General features: G+C 31.4%; 1 protein-coding gene across 3 annotated transcripts in view; it reads right to left on the minus strand.

Moving 5' to 3' along the window:
* Positions 1–4,662: 4,662 nt before the first annotated feature.
* Positions 4,663–21,480, minus strand: part of LOC148618944 (ubiquitin C-terminal hydrolase 7-like) — a 52,470-nt gene continuing 35,652 nt past the window's right edge. For all 3 annotated transcript variants that reach the window (XM_088578345.1, XM_088578344.1, XM_088578346.1), the window contains 16 exons: positions 20,578–20,709; positions 19,788–19,851; positions 19,427–19,528; positions 19,064–19,163; positions 17,769–17,861; positions 17,183–17,250; positions 16,463–16,617; positions 14,958–15,125; positions 14,536–14,644; positions 13,741–13,818; positions 13,338–13,441; positions 12,196–12,367; positions 11,609–11,656; positions 10,838–10,909; positions 10,489–10,591; positions 4,663–8,702 (listed from right to left, as the gene is read on the minus strand). In XM_088578345.1, the coding sequence (XP_088434471.1) occupies positions 8,596–8,702; positions 10,489–10,591; positions 10,838–10,909; positions 11,609–11,656; positions 12,196–12,367; positions 13,338–13,441; positions 13,741–13,818; positions 14,536–14,644; positions 14,958–15,125; positions 16,463–16,617; positions 17,183–17,250; positions 17,769–17,861; positions 19,064–19,163; positions 19,427–19,528; positions 19,788–19,851; positions 20,578–20,709 (1,675 nt within the window). In that variant the 3' untranslated portion in view covers positions 4,663–8,595. The remainder of the gene's footprint in view (positions 8,703–10,488; positions 10,592–10,837; positions 10,910–11,608; positions 11,657–12,195; positions 12,368–13,337; positions 13,442–13,740; positions 13,819–14,535; positions 14,645–14,957; positions 15,126–16,462; positions 16,618–17,182; positions 17,251–17,768; positions 17,862–19,063; positions 19,164–19,426; positions 19,529–19,787; positions 19,852–20,577; positions 20,710–21,480) is intronic.

Consider the following 21,480-nt stretch of genomic DNA (forward strand, 5'->3'; position numbering starts at 1 on the left):
TTCGACTTTGTCGCCCCGGCCGCTTTAGAAAAGGGGGCCTTAAAGGGTAAAACTAAGTATTTTATTATCTTGATTGTTTTTTTTTATATTTTATTTTAAATATTCTATTTTTAATGTGTTCTTTATTTCATTCGGTTAAACAAATGTACAGCAGATTTTATGTGTTTTGGACCTTCCTTTTCAAGTTATAGGGGATCAAAGTTGGACAACGTCTAAAAACATTTTCGTAACTTTTTTTTTGGTTCGATTTTGATTTTTTTTTTATTTCATTGGATTCTTTATTGGATTCCCCAACAATAACCCTGAATGCATTTTTCAATCAGATTTCGGATATCTCTTACGGTTTTCGAGTTATAAGGGGTCAAAAAGGCCAATTTGAAAAAAAAAATAAATAAAAAAAAATAATTTTGCAATATATGTACAGCTTATTATATCTTATAGGTAAAATAATTGTCAAGAGGTAATTAGATGATCATGAATATGTTGATTTTACGTATCTACATATTTCACAATACTTTGATGCAGGCACGCTGATCCCGATTTCACCAGGACATCATTGCATATGAACAGACAGGAGTGCGCGCAAAATAGGGGGGGGGGGGGCTTTATTTTTTTCTGTTTTCTTTTCAACATTTCTTCCATTATTTTATCAGATTCGCTAAAATCGTATTTTTTTTTTTATTCATTACGTCCACAGTCGTAATAATTTAGTGTAGTATCGTAACTTTTCAATACTTGTTATTGTTTTTAAAGTTGACGTTAAAAGAGTTTTTACGTCGCAAAACAGAACGTTACTTTGGAAACGTCAAAAGTGCGCTTTGTGACATTTTTGCTAGACACTGTTTTACATATATACATAAATCATTTGTAAAGCCAAAGAAAAAAAAATGAAATGATAAAACTATAGAGGAGGATGAATACGTTTTTTAAGCATATGAAGAAATGGACTCAACACCATTTGCCTTTTTGAACAATTCGTTCGAATTTTGCATTGTGTACGCGTGAATAAATAAAATATACAAATTTTAGATGTTGTGACATTTTGGTGAGACACAGACAAAATGCTGCGCTTAGATACATGTTCAACCAGGTACCACTATTTTTAGAATATACTATATGCAGCATCTATGCATATAAAATTCAAAATTTCACAGTTATTAGTTCACTCAAAGCTAACGAAAAAAACTTTTGATAAAGACTGGGTAGCACGCAACGTGTAGAAAACGTCGGGAAAAGGACAACGTGACATCACAACATACGTGCGTATTTATCCATTAGACAATAAAACTCATTATTTTTTAGAATAAACATGATATTCCGAATATTTATACTGTCATTTAAGCGTGGATAAACTTCAGTAAAAATACTATTCGTAGTTATATTTTACAACCGTAAGCAAGAAAGTAGCCAATGGACAACGTCGAAAAAAAAATAAGATTTGTGAAATACGGACAAAAAAGCTTTTAACAAAAAGACTGATTGAACATTTCATATATATTTTCATTGGAGTTATGTAATAAATTGTCAATATAGTTAATAAAAGTCCCGATTAAAAAAAGCTGTCCCCATAACTTTAAACAAAATGTCTAAAATTTTGTCTTCAAATCGGTTTCTTTCCATTTTTACAATGAACACATCATAGGGGAGAAATTTGTGATATTGTAATACGCTTTGATCTTATCATTATGTCCTGAAAAATATGACATCGTCTGCAGCACAAACTGCTCTTTCCAAAAAAAGTTGGTTTTATCAAAATACGCCAAGAAACAACTTAGATATATTGGTGAAATGGGAAGCAAGCATTTCTTAATGTTACCTGTCCACATGTGAAAATGGACGTTCTTGTGATCGAATAATGCTTTCCCTTTACAATTAGCGGGATCTTTCAAAGATTTATGATTGTAATCCTAAAACAGCAAACATTTTCGAACGTTTTAATATCTATATTGCCTTTGATAACTCCGCATTCTAATAGCAATATTTCGGTTTTCGTAACCAGCACCGGTTCAATCGAATGTGACACCCAACAACGTACGCAACGTCTGTTTGAATCATATGGTCTATTTTTAGTGAAGGCAGTCATTTCGGTTTTATTATTATGTATTGTCAGAGACCTATAATTAATCACAGGTCTATGGTATTGCATGCCGACTCTAAATAAAACTTATTTATCTATTTATTATATTTGTGTTTTTCAATGACTAAAAAACATATCAGTTCTGGGCAGGATACTTAGAAGCAACATTCATACCAAATTTGGTTTCAATTGGTCAGGTATTTTCTGAGCAGATGTTTTAAGAAGTAATAACACGAAAATAGCGAAAAAGTAAACAAACAAATAAAAAAAAAAACAACAAAAACAAAACCCCCCCCCCAAAAAAAAAAAACCCAAAAAATAAAATAGAATAAAAACACATAAAAAAAACCTGATATTTCAGGGGGTAAAATTCTATAAAAGGCTTAAAAGGCTATCCGATTCTGAACTTATGACTGATGAAAGGTCTTGTCCACTATATGATAATGCAATTAACCCTTTTTTTTTTGGCTAAAGTTTCCATGTAAATAACCCAAGACTTTATAAAATGGTAAAAATGTTTAAAGGATTAATACTTTTAATAGTAACACTAAAACTGGTTGTTGTAATTGTCAGGGAAGATAGATCTCATCAAACTGAAGACCTTGAAAAGTCTTATTCATCTTTCATGTGTTACGGTTTTTGAAATATAGGTAAACATATTCACTCCAGCAATGCTAGTGGTTTTCTGGCAAGTATTTTTTTCACTTGGTGCCATTACAAAGAGAATATGAATGAACGGAATTTCCAACCTATCATGTTGTAGGAGTATCTACATGGTGTAATTTTGAGTAAGAATAGCATTGTTTTTTTTGTTTTTGTTTTTGACGGAGCAAAAATCCAAACGCTTTTTGAGAACTAATCACAAGGAACAAGCATAGCGACTTTCATTGAATTATGTTCAGTACCGGTAAGTCAGGCGAGTTAATGAAAAATCCGTCAAGAATATTTTAGGAGAAGAAAATTACGCTAATTTTCTTTATTTTTTATTACTATACAAGTCATCACGAAGTCTTTGAATGTTATGGTGCACGAGAACCGATGTGCTCACTGTCAGTTTTCCTTTTTCGTCTACTCCGGACGTGACATTTTATGAGCAACTCCGTGGGTATTTCAAGAAAAGCAGAGGACGCTTACCTTACCGGTGCACCTGGTCCCAGTTTTAGTGGAATCCATGTTAATTGCTCATTTATTTTTGTTTCTTTGTATGCGTTATTTTAGTTATTCCAGGTTCTTAATTGTGTGATTGTCTTCCCGGTCCAGTCTTTTCCTTGCAAATGAAATTTATGAAGATCAAGGAGATCCGCCACAACTTCATAAAAAGGGTCCAGGTTATATGCTCATTTTCGTAAAAAAATCTATAATATTAACAATGTCTTACAACAAAAGGGAGGGGCAAGTGGTAGGTTCCAGTGCTTTGGTTGCTAAACTAGTGCAAGCCGACCTTTACGGTATGGGATCCTGTGGTACAATAAACTGCCGATTCATACACCAAGTTATATAGTTGCTACCAAACTATTATTTATTTAATTTATTTATTTATCCATAACCCCATCCCAAAATAATACCTACCTACCTTCCTTTGTATCAAGGAACCATGTTGCATTTCTTTAAAATCATTGTACAAAAAAAATGTATCTGTGAAGGATGAAGTCTAGTGCCACACCAGTGTACCACCACGGGATGTCTGCGGTCAAATCCCTTGCAAAATTCAAGTTTCCTACGCCAACTACATGTATAATATTCTTCTAATGAGTATAACAACTTTGTGGGTATTTATATTACTGTATTAAATACATTTTTTTCTTTTTGATGACATACTTCGAAGTATACAATGGAAAGCCTGTCAAGGATACAGAAGAGTAATCAAGGGAACCAAGGTTATAGCGGTAATCAAAAGAATGTAATCCTGGCACAAAGACCAGACATGGAAAAACAGACATACACAAAAAAGAACATAAAGTAACTAAAATCATACATACAAAGTAACAAAAGTAAATGAGCAACTCGGACTCCACTAAACTGGGAACATGGACCAGGTGCACCGGTAGGGTAAGCGTCCTCTACTTTTCTAGAAACACCCGCCGAGTTGCTCATAAAAAGTAAAGTCCGGAGTAGACAAACGAGGAAAGGAAAACTATGACCCGTTGAATAAATCAGTTTTCACGGTGCTGATGGATACACCACAACGATCCACGAGTTCATGATGTCAGAATTCAATGACATTTTATTGATATCACACACTTGAGCTAAATGGCCCTGTGCAGTCAATTCTTTTTTTCACTACGAGAAATAGCTATGAAATGCCAATTTTTATTTAAAAAATCACATCACAAAAGTGGCTCAATCAAAATGAAAATATGTCATACATAAGAGTCAGTAATGTTACTTCATAAGTAGGAGGACATAGCTCAACAATGGCTTTTGCAAATGTAACGCCTGTGAAAAGGGCACAACTGTAGAAATGAAATTCATCCACAACTGGTAGCTGACAGTAACTCTCAGTGACTAATTCACATTTTTGCTGATACATGTACTAGGTATTTTATGCTCATCATTACAGAATACCAAAGATAAAGGGAAACTCATTACATAATCATTTTTATTACATTAATAAACTTACAGAGAAACTATAAAATACATACAGACATTCATTTCATTCATTTACAATTAACAAGTTAAAACACAAATTAAAATCACTGTAAGACTTCCTTACAGAAGCCATTCAATCTGTCCATGTACTTCCATATTGATGGTCGGTGAGTTTTAGCAAGTAAGTTAAAAAAAAAAAACCATAACTTGTCAACAACTTTAAATATTGCTTTCATCAGAATTGTTTTCCTTCAAAAAGATTTTCATTCAGATACCAAAATGGCTGATTCTGAGAAAATTATGGAAACAAGATAATCTTTTAGTAGAAATTAGAATACATTTATACTATGAAAAATCTCATGCAAGAAAACTAGCATAGCCTGATACATCTGCAGAGGTTGATATCTGAACAGTCTGCACAAGTATAGAATCATATATCTCAGCATATGGACTGTGAATACATACATATGTTAAACACACAGCAAATGTGGTATTAATAAGACTTAAAATCTTTCTGGATTGTTCAAGTCCAAAACCAAAAATTTAAATAACCTGTTAGTTCAAGCTTTTTGACCAACTTGAAAACTAGGACAAACAAACCTGAATAAATACACCATACTTACTCTCGTCATATCATTAAACTCGGCATACCAAAGAACCCTCCAAGACGTTCAAGACCTTATATCAAACCCCATAGAAATTGGTCAAGAAATATGCAATGCACACAAATTTTAATAATAAAATGCTTTTTTTTTGGCCCCAGATTTCTTTACTTGGGTAAGGTCATTATTCCTCAAGTTAGTTCAAACCCTCCCCTAGCGATACCTTTAGTGCAACATGGTTATAAAATTTTATGGAGACAACGTAATACTCCACAGTAATGAAAAATAATAATAAAAATGAATAAACCATTCCTCTACAGACGACAGCAGAACCCATACCATTAAATAATCACATAATTTTTGTTGTCAATTCATACCAATGGTTTTTCATTTCATATCTAAGATTTTATATTTCATACAGCATGCTTGTAAAGTAAACATTAATATATTATGATTTGAAATGGATACCATAGTAATAGTTTCATGGAAAATCTGTTAGTATAGCATCTATCTGATTTAGTCAGATAAATGGCTCTTAACATCTATGCTTTCAGCTACTAGAACATAGTTGTGTTTTATTGTGTGTAGTAAGGTAAACAGGAGATCTTTATTAATACCTTATCATCCTTCAAAGATGTATTATCTTACCAGTAGATAATTAAAATTGACATAGTCAAACATGTTAGAAATGATCAACAAACTTTTCCTAAGAAGTAAAACTGTATGGAATCTTAACATCGCACTCACTGTTATAGCACTTTAAAATCACAAAAATAACTCTTTTACAAAAAGTAAACCACTAAAGCATCTCACTTTAAGAAACATGGCAACATTTAACTTCACATTCATCCAAACCATAAATAGACTTATAGAACTATTTCCATCGACACAACTACTCATCCAATCACATATCCTGACATACTTAACATCATTTACATACAAGCACTAAATGATCACATAACCAAAAATGAACAATCAATCGAAATAGAAATTAAAAGTATATGGATAAGTATAAGTCAGATACCTTATATAATAATACATTTGACTAGTGAATTTGTTTCACTATAGGCATTTATTTAAAGATTTCCAAGCAAATTATTATAGGTAGCGTTACTGAGAAAAAAGACCTTTGCCATTTCTCCAAAAAATTCTGACTGAGAGTAGGGCCTAAACCCTAACTGTTACAAAAAAATAATAAATTTTGAGAAATTCAGATCGAGGATTTTCAACATGTGTATGTTTTTTCATGCCTTGCGATTTAAGAAAAACAAATCTCTAAAAAGAAAGTTGACAAGATTCTTTTAGCTGAAAATGTGATTAATTATAAAAATAAACTTAAAGTCGCCTATTACGATATTCTTCTTATGAAGAGTCTGCAGCCTTTTAAATTTTTAATGAGATTATAAGTTTAGTCTGAAAATGGCATACTGTTTTTTTTTGTTTTTGGGTTAAATGTTATCATTATTATGGCATTTCTAAGTTTCTATGGTTCGTTCATCTCATTTTTTCATAGGACAGTTAGAATATTTTAAAATTTTGTCGTAACTCCTGTTGTCCTGGGTTTCCTGATAAGCCAAATAAATGATTCGTGAAATATATAGCATCAACTTCTAATTTTTATGAACAAAATACTGGGAAAATTAGTCCTTTATTTTGTCTGTTGGAAAGTTATCTTCAAAATGTCACATGAGTCATATTACCTCAGATTACAGAAAGATGATTTTACTTATTATAACCATCTAGATCATCCCAATCTCAAATTAGAAATTTAATTTGACAATGGACTAAATTCATACTTTAATTCAAATTAAGGTACAAAGTATCTATTTACAAGATGCAGAAAAAACCTTGTATATCAATTTTACCAATTTGGAAAAGAAGTTCTGGTAAGTAATTTTCATCTGCTTTAAAGAATTGGACAAACTTCATTTTGTTTCTACCGGTTTCTTAACTTTTGAAACATTGTCCACCAGAAAAAAAAAACCACCTAGTACTAAAACATAACACACTACTGTAAGAGACAAACAGTTTTATATTAACAAATGTCTTATAAGAAAATGAAATTAAAAAGAAAAACATGTTACAAGATTAAATTGCAGATGTATTATGTGGAGTATCAAAAGTATAGTAGTTGCATCAGCACTGAGATGTCTTGTGCTACAAAACACTGATCAAATAAAGCGTGGTGAAAGATTTGTAGTAATAAATATTTATATGTTGAAAGTACCAACCATCTCCAATATGTACTGCATTAATAAAGCAAATTTAACTCCAAAAATGTCTTTCCTTTAATTAATTCATAAGTGCTATAGAGAACATGCTGATTATAAAATAGCAATAAATTGTACTAGGAATACATAATGGAACCACTGCCTCAGTACTATCTCCTTGAGACTTTTCAAAATGTTCTGGTGTCTAAAGAAAATTTGAATGAAAATAAACTTCATGTGATAGAAAGCAACAAGCACAAGTAACTTTCCTTCAGATAAATTGCCACAAGGAAAACATGAAATGGACTTCTAGAGCTTTGCCAGGAATCTTAACATTCATAATGAAAATAGAATATTTTCACTTACCTTTTATTTGAAGGTATCATGAAAAATAAACATGAACTGTAAATAATATGCCATTTTCAATAAGAATCAATGGTCAGTATAGCACAGGGTTAACAGCAATATATAAATCTTATATTACTATTTCATTCAAATAATTTAACATTTCTGAAAGAAAACAAAGTTTCCTGGCAAATAATAATCTGAGCTTGTGGCACCTTGATATGACAATTACAGATGTTAAGTTGGTTGTAACCTCAGAGATAGGCCGATTATCATATCAAAAACTACCAGTTTAACAAAATACTAACAGAACTAATTAACTATGGAAATAAAAATTAACAATACCTCTGGTAATGATTGAATCTTAATAACTCATTTAAAATGGCTGAGCAGACTCATATGAAAACACTGTAAGAAAAAAAAATATACTTCATTGCAGAATAATCAGAAATCCTTTGCAACTTTCAGTTGCATGAACAATCCTGGTCTAGTGGATAGTAGTAATTAAAAGCATTTGCAATACTGAAGAAATAACCTCTAAGTATCATCACGTTTTTGAGAGCTCTGCACAGACAAACTTCATTAAAAAAAACCCTTTCTCTCTGACAAAAGAACTCCAACATCTTGTAAGAACTCAAGATGGAGTAAGCAGTCTTACTCTTAGATCACAGATATCACATCTCTTGCTGATAATGCATTGATGTAAAAGAGCACATAAGTGTCCAATGAACACATGAAAAATAATTTAAAAAAGACTAAACATCTGGACCTATCAGTTGTGTATCTTTATGGCTTTCTCTGAATATGGAACTTTAGAACGTTTAGGAGTTTTATTCACATGATCCAGTCCTAACCATGGCCTTGCTTGCATGCTTGCTCCTGAAAAAAAAAACCCAAAAAGCAATGAAATTTTGTGTGAGGAATTGGAAAACATCAATACTAAACTAAAACTAACAAAATACATGGGACACAATCCAATCTTCATACATTTTAATGCAGAATACACAAAAGTAATCATGTATAACTGATGATGTTATTTATCTTTATATATTCTTATTCAGAAGGAATCTTAAAAATTTTGAACAAAAACAGTCAACTTTGACCCTAATGGTACTTAAATACAGTCGAACTTCACTCGCTTGAACTCGGATGGCTCAAACACCCAGGATTTCTCGAACACAATTCAAAGTACCAAAATTTTCTCCTATATAATCAATATAAATAACCTTGGATTTCTCAAAAACTCGAACTGACTAGTCGGTCCGTTCGGTAATAAATCTCAGAGAATAAACCTCACTAACTTGAACTCGTCAGCCATATTGTCAGCTTGGGTAGTAAAAGGTGTGAAAAACTGAAACCCTATCATTAATCAGTGTCATTTTAGTTAATTACAGGTAAAATTTAAGTCATCACTTATTAGGTAGTTTTGATAAAACTGATTGAAGTTCGAGAATGTTCCGCAGTCGGTATGATGAAACCATGAAAGAAAATCGGATGAAAACAAATTATTGACCAATGAACCCGCACTCTGGATGTTTTTACAAGAAAATATAACATTTTTAATGTCCGTAAATCAACATAACCTTCCGAAAGTGAATGAAAAAGATCCACGAACTAACACAATTTCGTAGGAAGTAAGCAATTTCTAATGTTAAAGTCGAACTCGGACCGCCAACGAAAGAAATCAGGAAATATACGAACTTCAATTTCTCAAACTCCCGCTAACTCGAACACATTTCAATGGTCCCTTGGACTTCAAGCTACCGAGGTTTGACTGTACATAATTTAACTATTTAATATCATTCAGCTGACAAAAGCAGTTTGTGTATTAAAAAAAGAATTACAGTGTTTGTTCAACCTGTCATGTTCTCAAAAGGTTCTCAGTAAATGTGTAAACAAAACCAATTGGTTAATGTACGCAGTTTGGAGGAAAATATATGTTGGGGATTAAAATTGTAGTAAGTCTTATTGGTGCAAGAGTTAACGTCCCATTTGCAAAATACTTTGAAATTGACTTAAGAATATTTGCTGCTCTATTCAAGAATAACAAGGATTTCAAAGGAGTGAGAAATTCTTTAAGATGTTTCATGATTGAACAAAACAAGAAGGAAAAAAAAAAGTTTTGAGATATAAGCAGTAAAGGATTTCTCTAGATTTTCCATAGGTTGCATCTTAGAAGGTAACACTGAAAAAAAAAAAAAACAAGGACTTCATAGAAACTTCCCAAATAACATTTTAAGGTGTGTTAAATGAAATCATGAAAAGAAAAGTGGGGGTCATTAAGCAAAAAATATTACAGCTAATTGAAAAAAAAAAAAAAAAAAAAAAAGTTCAAACTTCAATACCAATTTATGTAGGCTAGTCAGTAATTTAAAATAGCTCTCTAGAGCTATTTAAACTACTTAGTAGCCTACCAACATTTGTATTGAAATGGAACTGGTCCTTTTCAACTAGCAGTAATGCTTTGAAATGGACAAAACCAATGAGACTGAAAATCTAACAAAATGGCTGAACATTACCAGTGAAAATCCGTAAGTTGTATGATTTCTTTGCAACATACAAAAAAGCTGTAAGTTAGATTTAATTATTTCACATTTTTACATGTAAAAATCTAAAACACACCAGATTTTTTTTCCAAGATGAATCCACAGAGAACAAAACTTACCTTGCATTGGATGAGGTTTGAAAATTGAGAGTTCAACTTGCATATCATTGTCTTCATCAGATATATATTCTACTCTTCCCATAACAACTATGGCAAACTTATACTGAAATCAGATAACCAACAGTAACAGTAACAGAAATTGATATTATTTTCCTTGTGTTTTTTTGTGCATCTGACTTCTGTCTATAGTATTAAGCTACTTTCTAATTATTTTTCTTAGATTCTAAGATTGCCTGTTCATAATCAATTTTTCTTTCAAAATTTCAAAATTTTATTATTTTGAGCTACACTCTCGTTTAAAAAAAAAACCCAAAATAGTTTTAATGCTTAATGAAATAAATGAACTAACTTTTTCAAAATCTTTATCAGTCACTTCCAATTTCTTCTGAATTCTATCTTTGACTGTTGAAAATTTTTCACCCTGGAAAAAAAAACACCTTAGAACATAACTATTAACTATTGAAAATCCTGAATTTTTTTTAGGCAGGACATGTGAAAGAACATTTACACGACATATTTCACACACTGTATGGGTTTTACTGTTGTAATGTATAGTAGACCAACCTCTCTAGTATTAAAGGGCTTTTTTCAGCTGAACATGAGACCTGTCATTAAAACATACCCTTACTTGTTTAGACAGTAATTAACAGCTTTTGTCAAATTCATGGCTCATCTCGTCTTATCAAAGAAATGAGATTGAAACAAATTTAAGGGTTTGAATTCAGAGTTTTCTTCATAATTTTGACAAAAACAAGATTTTGGACAAATTTGACCTGAAAAATCATGTTAGCGAGACAAATTTTCAAAATTGGAAAACATACTTAAATCATTTAAGTTGACAGGTATAGATCAACATTGGACATGTCTTGTTGTGATGCCATGAAATCATGGGAGATGGGAGTAAATTCACCAGCTGAAAACCTGTTCACCGATCATGCAGAAATCCTTATTTCAATGTTCTCTTCCATTCAGCTCCCTGAGGGAGCACATGAGTAACTTCGTTGCAAGATGAAAATTAACAGTGACAAATGTAAATTGACCCGATGCTTACTATGCACTGCTAAATACTTATAAATGACTACATTTCTATGTTGTTTTTTTTTTAACTTAAAAAACTTACCTGTTTGATCTTCAGCAGGAATGGTACGCCAAAAGTTGAATAAACTTCCTGAAGTATAGGAAAAAGTCAGATGTTTGCATTCTTTAGATACAAAATTTCACTGACATCTATTCAATGTACTATAAAATAACTTATATTTATGATGGAGCCATTGGCCGTCTGTAACTAGTGTCAAGATTTGGGAGAGAATATCGTTTAAAGATAGTTATTGAAATTCCTGATATTTGTTGGTAGTTGATCAAGTTAATTGAAATCTATCTAGACCATAACCCTTTTGGATCTGTTGAGACAAATGTTAGAATTACTCAGGTTAAAATACCTATCTATAGAAGTAAAGAGATTTTTAGTTTAAACAGGTTTCATTGTATCAAGTCTACCAAGTGGATCTTATCCATCAACATTGTATCATTTACCAAGAGAAGTGAATTAATTATTGAAGATCTTACCATTTAGTCATATTAATCCATCAACATTGTATCCAAACACAGCATATAATGCAAGATTACGCAAAGTTTTATTGTTACATACTCTTAAAAGAAATATAAGTCTTTCAAACCGGATACATTAATAAAAAAAACATTACGTACCTTATGAAAATGTGCTACAGGTATTAGAGTTTCACTATCTCTTAACGTAACTTCCTCCTTCGGAATCTCCTCAATTCTGTATGTTTTGGTTGGTCCAACCATGTTAATTGTGTCTAATAATGTATCTTCTTTATGTATTGAATAAATTTTGAAACTTATTACTTCTAGTAACCTAAAATTAAAAACATTCTAATAATTACATACACATAGATCCAACCATTGAGCATGGCTTTAACTGTGACCAACAGCCACGGCCAACAAAAACCACACGCATGAAGGAAATGCTAGAGGCAGTACTTGAGGTTCACAGGTATTGATTCTTATTTCGTCACTGCTAACCACATGGTTTCAAGTTTGATTTTAAGTTCACAAGTGAGCAAAAACATTCATTTTTCAATGCACAAAACTGTGCATATTAAAAGATATAAGTCAAGTTTGCTTTGCTATGAGAAGAAAACATGAAACAAGACCTTGGCTTGATTATCATATGGCTTATGGCCAGGTAAGCTTAAAAAGTGTTTCTATGTTAATTGAATCATATTGATGTACGAGTATACTCAACATGATGCATAACAAAGGTCAAATATTTACTGTACTCTGACAATTGTACTAGTGTGACAAAAATGTATAATTTGACATGACAGTAAAATGTTATGCTAACATCTTCACCACAAAAAGTATTTACATCTTAATCTTCATAAAGACTTGAAAAAAATTGTTAATTTTTTGCCAGTAGTATACTCAGTACTTCTAGTTTCATATAATGTACACAGTGTATATATTATATGAAACTAGAAGTACTGTGAGCAAGCTCAGTAAGAGAATACCCCTGCTTCACAGGTTATAATATATAACCTGTAAGTACAATTACCTCTGCAAACAGTAACTGTATTTCTTCATGCACATCTTTATTTGATGCCAAACCTATATCTATATATATCTATATATATATACAGTTCATTCTGATAGGGACAAGATGTGAGGAACAACAGGGAAGCAGAAATTGGCAAAATTGGAAGTACTTTATAAAATAAAGAATCACAATAGTAAAATACCACTAAATTTAAAAAATGGAAATCTTTGAACTGTGAAAAAATCACATCTGTATAGATTACACTATTACAAATCATAGATATAATTACCTTAATCTACCAGAACCATCAGATTCTAACTCTACTTGTTTTCTAGCTTCATCTAGTAAATCTGATACCTTCCCAATTTTACTAGGATATAAAACTATTTCTTTCTAAATAAAGAAAGGAAAGAAATATTAGTGAATGTTATGTTATTTTAAGGACATGACAAAGGTAATTATCAAAGACAATTACAGAATGTTATCATATCATACGCAACAAACAATATGTTAATCTCCACAAATGACATAATGTCCTTCATAAGCTTTTAGCATAACTTTAATAGAACATGCAATTTCAGTGTAGCCATTACTACTGTATGCCCTTAAGGAATCCAACTGCATCTACATTGTAAACAATTCTGCAGCTTGTAGCCTCTTTGTGATTAACCAGTAAATTCTTCTTCACTTACCTCTTCCTTTAACTTGCTAGTTACCCATGTACATTTAAACTGTTTCTTGTTTTCTAATTCATTTATCTTTATATTCAACTAAAATTAAAGAATAAAAAAAAATAATACTAATAAGTTTGTGTAGCAATATGTCTCCAGCTGTAGTAATACTTTGTCAAATTCAGAAGTAATGGGTCAATGATATATTGTTTAGATTTCGACTTTATTGCAAAAGCTTCAAAGGAGTTGTGTCCACAACATCTTCATCCTGTAACTCCAACAAGATTTGATGAAACACAATAGCAGTGTAGTATGTGCACCTGCAAGTCGTATCAATACATCAATAAATTTAAAACATCCATTAAGTGGTGTAAGGGTAGTCTTATATTGTTGAAACAAGTTGAGAATCAACAAAATTTGCCTTATCAAAATGGTGGTGAAGCATGTACATCTACACACATAACCATACACATCAAATATCAAAAGAATCCATCAAGAGGTTTCTGAGGACTTGCATCCACAAAACCTTATGGATGGATTCCTACCATGTCACTTCACGGCTGGGGACAATAAACTGTAGTTGCAACTCATTGTGATAAAACTAACATAGCATATAACCAGATCAATATTTTGAAGTGTGCACAAAACATGTACAGAGAAAAGAATATGTTAAAAAAGAACCATCAGAAGATGTATGTCTCTCTTCATTGTACCAGATAATTAATCATCTAATACATGTATTATATTAACAGTTCATAAGTTTTAATAAAACTATTATCTTATTAAACCTTCATGTGTGTATGTGTTTTAACTTACTTGTTGAAAATATAACTTCCTAGGTTGCCTTGGTTTAGCATATAATAACAGATCTTTTAGATTTCCTTCATATGTACATCTTATAGGATTACCAGGTCCTTCCCGGTAACTGATAGATAAATTCAACAAATAAAATTACAAAGTCGTAGTACACCATATACATGTATACACAAAAATTCATCACTTTCCATTGGCAAACACAAATAGCATACAAGTTTACTAATATATAACAAATCCTTTCAATAATAGAACTTTGGCAATGTTACAAATTGCACTGATTAACTTATGAAACTCAGTGTGATTTTAGATAGGAGTAAGCTTATACCATTTTACAATCATTCCTTTCAGTGGAATTTTAATAAAAGAAGACAAACAGAAAAAAGAACAATCATTGTACATGTATATACCAAGTTATTACTCACCTTTGAGGTTTAAAGAATTGCAGTAAATAAGGATCCGTATTGAGATAACTAGCTACAGCACTGGCCATCTGATCATAGTTCATTCTCAAAGACAAATCTAATGAGAAACCTGGATCATTGGCTATTGATTTATCACAGAAAATTACTTCTACTCTATAGTACAAGTCTCTGCAAATTAAAAGAAATGTGACGATTTCAAACAATGATGAAAGTCTATGGTGACCAACAGAAGCAAAATTTGAGATATCTTACAGTAAAGTTGTTAACATGAAAAATTTTTTCACCAACAAGCCTATCAATAAACAAGCATTCTGACAGTATTGCTGATGCAATGCAGTGTCCCCTTTCGGCCTTTGAACCCATTGCCTTTATGAGATTTTTTTAATATATGTGAACTAACAATGGATGGTGTTATTTTTTAACAATCAAGAGAAAATAACTCTTGAACAGTAAAAGCAAATTCCATCAAAATTAAACCTGAGCTTCATTTTACAGTAGATAATAACATATTTGCATTACAGAAAGCTGCATAAAGACATTCTCTTTCTATCACCTGGAAAGTTGAAAAAAACTTCGTTATTATGAATTAAAGGGCAAATAACTCTAGAATGACAGCAGCAATTTGCATCAAAATGATGAAACATAAAATTTTATGTAATTTTCTATGTCAAAGGGTCATAAGTTCCATATAAACCATTTTGCCGCAATAATATTTAAATTTAATTTGTAACTTGTCATGATAAGACTAGCTAACAAATATGAAATCAATTGGATGAGGCATTACAAAGAAAAGTCTGGAAACATAAAATTTTATGAAATTTTCTATGTCCAAGGGACAAAACTTCTGTAAAAATCATTCAACCGTAACATCATTCACAATTAACTTGTAACTTGTCATGATAAGACCATATACCAAATATGACATCAATTGGATGAGGCATTACAAAAAAAATCCAGAAAACATAAAATTTCATGAAATTTACTATATCCAAGGGCCATAACTTCTGTAAAAATCATTCAACCGTAAGGTCATTCAAACTGAACTTGTAACTTGTCATGATAAGACTATATCCCAAATATGAAATCAATTGGATGAAGCATTACAAAAAAAGTCCAAAAAACATAAAATTTCATTAAATTTTCTATGTCCAAGGGCCATAACTTCTGTAAAAATCGTTCAACCCTAACGTCATTCAAACTTAACTTGTAACTTGTCATGATAAAACTATATACCAAATATGAAATAAATTGGATGAGGCATTACAAAACTGAAATTTTGAAAGAATTTGTTAAGCAACCTAAAATTTGGAAAAATCTTGAACACTGAAGGTGCTCTTTTTTCATGCATACCCTCACATGGAGGCTAATCTTCCAATAAAGTTTCCTACAAAGTTTAATTAAAACACAATGAGTGGTTTAAGAAAATATGTGACATTTGAACAATAAATTCCACCCCCAAAACTGTTAGAGGGCTACAAAAACTGACATAACAGCAATTAACTTACTTAAAATATTCCCTTGCCGTGGGCAGCTCATATTGACTAAGATTAGGTTCATCCTTTTGAAAGACAATAATATCACCATCCATTAACTCTTCTAGAGTCTTCTCAATTGGTTGATCATGACTCTCAATCTTTTCTGTCATATTTGGTTTAACTTCCTGATAAACAAAAAAAACATATCAAAACATTTCAGTTTTGCCATTAATTAAACAATATGCTCCAGAGAGCTTGAATCACCCACTTTGTCAAAAATAGTCTTCTAAAGCTGGACTCATGACACTATTGTACTATTGTCATTTACTATATATACTCAACTATTCAAGTCAGATTTTTATTTTTGGGACTAATTTTTTAAACTGCTGGGAAGGGTTCAGACTTATAGATGAGATCTACCTTATGAACAAAAAATTCAGCTTGAAAATGTAAAAAGCATGGTAATTGACATGAGAGTGATACCAACATTGTACAGCCAGACTGGTATTGAACCTTGTAGTACAATTTCATCAAGATTAATCATGTTAAAACACTTACATCTCAAGTAATATACATGTACAAGTATTTTTATGTATTACATAATGCTTGTTTCTGGTCCAAAATTCCTAAACTGTAAGGTCGTTAACTCACTAAAACAAATCATCTATGGATAGTGGAAAGCAGTCCCATACTATTAAATGACAGCAAAATTTTGTTAAAAAAGGCTGAAACAGGCATAGAGTTACAAACCTCATACAGCAACAGTGGTGTCCCAATAGGAAAGCCAGCTCTCCTACATAAATCTGGCAACAACTCAGCTGAAATTCAATAACATATACTTCATTAAGACAATTAAATTTCATTAATAATTTCTTATTCAATGAATTTCAGATTCATCTTCCCATTCATGGTTATTTCAATACTTTCTTCCTCAACAACCAGTGAATGAATCAAGTGAATGAGTGATATCCTCTTCCCCCAATTGCAATACTCAAAATTATGTTTACATGAAAAACCCTTAAATTGGACCATCTCCATTTCAAATCACCAGTGAAGATTTCTGTATTTCATGATCATCAATACACACTATTACTCTTTCAATAGTTTTATAACAAAAATGAAGAAAGGTATATACCCCTATGCATGACAGATGGACAGCCAAACAGACTGACAGAGTCAAGCAGTCTAGACTGACTTCCACATTTAGTGAAATAGGTAACAACAAATTCAAATCAATCATTAATAGTATTCTATGTTTGGACAGACAAGTGATTCCTCCATCTATCCGAACATTTTATACACATTAGATAAGTCAATTCTGCTTCATATATTTTACCTGTTTTTGCTGTAATTGGAACATACGTGTGCCCACAGTATGATATAGTTTTTGCTTTCGGGTCATAAAGTTTAAGGAATATCAGCACATCACCTGAAAAAAAAATTAAAGAACCTAAGTGAGTGCGCTCACATACCCAATGTGTCCCAATGTTGGATACTCAAGTAAATTTGTTCATAAGAGAAATACATGTAGAAAGACCCCAATAAAAAAAGGAATAAGAGCGTTTTTTAGGCTTTAGACCTTTATCTTTAACTAAATTTTGTTACTCAGAATGGTAGTTTCAAACTCTAGACTGTGATTTCTTTGAGTTTTAGTTAATCCAAAGTAAATATCATTGGAGTAGAACAAAACGTACACTTGACCTGTAACTCATGGTGAACTTATATACTAACAATCATGTTATAATCTGCAAGCGTTAGAAAAACAAGTCCGAAAAAGGTTATTTCTGTTAATTTAGATAAGTTCAAGGCCCGTAAATTCGGTAAAAATCATCGGAGCAAAACAAAAGTTATACTTGACCTGTAAGTTATTATGGTGAACTTGTATACTAAAAATCATGTCAATATCTGCAAGGGTTAAAAAAAAAGTCTGGAAAACTGAAGACGGACGGATCAAAAACATTATACCCTTTGCAACTTTGTTGTGTGGAATATAATAAAGGTTAAAAAGAAATAGGCCTCTAAAAGACATGCTTAATAAGTTTGTTGTAAAAAAAACATAAAACACACTGCTCATATATAGTCTATCTCACAAACAGATAATTTCATTTGGAAAGCAGATCATGGCTACTTTTCTGGCCTACAGGTCATTTAAAAAAAAAAAAACAGGTTGTCAGACAAACATACTTTAGAATCATAATTTAATAAAAATGAATCATTGAACTTGATACTTAATGTTGGTGAAGCAGGTAAAAATTCATTCTATATATAGGATAAATACTGATTACTTGGACACCGAGCCATCAACAGATGACACCAGACTTGTTTATACTACTGGATGAAAATCCATATTTTTCACCATTTCTTTGGAAATGATCCACAAAATCCAGAATTTGTGAATATTTAACGTAAGTATTGAGGAGATTCACAATTTGTATTTAACACCTCTGTAATACCCCCTCTTTAACTCATCTTCATACTTTAAATGAATATTGATTATCAACTTATGCTAATCAATAAGACTGCCCTATTCATCACCCAAAAAAGCATATCCAGCAACATGCATTCCTCCTAATACATGATATGGATTGAATGGATCAGACAAAATTTCTTTAAGTTCTATACACTTCTTACTTTCTTTGTCAAACTGTGGGAGTTCTTTGAGACCACTCTCTGGGTTCAGAGTTTCAACAAACAATGTCCATGGATTGTCATTTTCAGCAATATCAAGAACCTGCATAAAAGAAATTGTTTCAACAATTTTCTGTGACACTTTCTATTAATATTTCACCCACATTTTCACCTTACAGCTGATATGATTTATTGTAATCATTTCGATTAAAAATTCTTTATATTTACAAGAGCTAGAATGTTCTAGTGTGAATCCAAATAGTTTGTTTATTCAATTGCATCAAGGATACTGGCAAGTAACAGGTTGAAATAGAACTTCAAAAAACCCCAAAAAACCTGAAAATAAATAATGTATTCAAGACTTACAGATTTACTCAAATTAGCCTCTAAATCTAACAGTGTAGGTCTATATGTCTGATTCTGTCTGTATTGGAAAGGCCATGGGCGAAGCTGTGACACAGGATATTTCTGAAACAAAATGATACATTGGAATAACAACAGACCACACACTATCATACAGAAAGGATACACTGTTGACAAAATAGATTGAAGCTAATCAAAACAATTTAGTAGAAGTTTAATAAACACTATCTAAAATCATATTCTGACAAATTGACAAATATAGTGAATTCAGTTTTCTTGAATCTAAGAAAAAAAATTGAAAGAACACCAACCACATGTAATTCTATCAGATTCGATTGATATAGTTTATAACTGATTAACTCACCATATTTTCAGCTAACATGTGCATAAATTCAAGAACTGTTGCAGACTTTTTTACTTTGAAATTTCTGGAAAAATAAAAGATTGGTCATTTGAACAAAGGTTGTGTATAGGTAAACAGGTATGCATTACTCATCTTCATACAAAGAGAAGCTTTTAATATTTACTTTTGCATCCTTTAATGAGTGATTATTCATCAACACAAAATGTACCTAATGCAAACAATTTATAACAAAATTTAAGTGCACTAGTCTACACAAAATTACAACTGCCTGAGAAATATTCTTTTCTTAAAATATGGACTTCTTAAATGCTGTTAAAGGAGAAGCGGCAATAAAGGGTCTTATTGGCCTAAAATTCCACTGAAAATTAATCATTAAGAGTTGAATGATTCAATTGTGACTTTGGAGACTTGAATCCATCACAGATAAGAAAACATTAAGACTTCTGATAATTCTAGCATTGAAAGGACAGAAAAATCACTTGAAGTTTACAGATATTCTGTCAAATTCTTTATTTTTTTGTCACTTTCTAGTCATGTTTTTTTGCAATGAACTAATGTCAAAAACTATTATTTTTCTTAAAAATTATATTTTATCATGTTAGGAACAAGTTTTAAAATCCTTTTAAGTCAATCGAATTGTCACATTTTGTCAAACCAAAAGCCTGATGAAAAATGCTGATTGATCATGGAAAAATCACCAAATTTTTGATTACCATATTTTAGAAGCTAGTCACACAGATTGAAGGACTTATAGTTCAAACTTAAGTCAGTAACTATGCACCTATCATACCTGAAATTTATTTTATCAGCATCAAAGAGATCATTTCCCTGATGACCATTGAAGTTATCATCAGTCACAACCTGAACATTCATGTATAAATGTGCTTCTGTTCTCTCCTTCCTTTTCTGGGCTTCCAGCCTCCTGGAAAACAAAAGAAATATAAGTAAAAAATACGAAAAACCATCCTTTTTCACTTTCCTTGCACATGTAATTTTGACAGATGATGATGATGGATAGTGACAACATAAACACATACATACCTGACTACAGCATTACAGCAACCAAATTATATACTTAGTATAATCCATACAAAATAAGACTTACATATGCTAACTCTGACCTTTGTTTTGAACAAACAAGTAATAAGATCTGATCATTTTGAGTGAGAGAATGTTTTTACTTATCTAATTGACATTTATTTATCTTGTCTAACACTAAATATATAATGTATTAATGAAAATACATTAAGTAATATTAATGTCCATTATGATGTAACACCTGTGCAAAGGTCAACCAATCACAGCATGACTAGCAACTGATTAAAGGTGTTTTATATATAATCTAATTTTAATGTAAGCAATCCAGAATTTAAGTTTGTTTTTGTCTCCCCTGCCCTGCAAACTGTTCTGAGCAGAAATGAAAGCTATGCTAAATTATTTTCAGTATGAATTTCCATCGATAAGTTACATCACAACATAGTTCTTGGATATTGCAAAGTCCTCTTAACAATTATTATATAATACCAGAATAATTTTTTTAATGGAGTTGCACTGACAAGGTAATTTTTTTCTAAGTTGAAAGGGGTATAATTCCTACAAAAATTAGGGGATAAATTTCCTGGTAATAAAAACTACATATGATGTTCTTACTATATACCAAGTTCGGTTCAGTAGTTTGAGAGGAGTTGGGTTG

This window comes from Perna viridis, chromosome 4 (genome assembly GCF_037379345.1).
Source record: "Perna viridis isolate PV_CMFRI_1.1 ecotype Kerala chromosome 4, ASM3737934v1, whole genome shotgun sequence".
NCBI classification, from domain to species: Eukaryota; Metazoa; Mollusca; class Bivalvia; order Mytilida; family Mytilidae; genus Perna; species Perna viridis.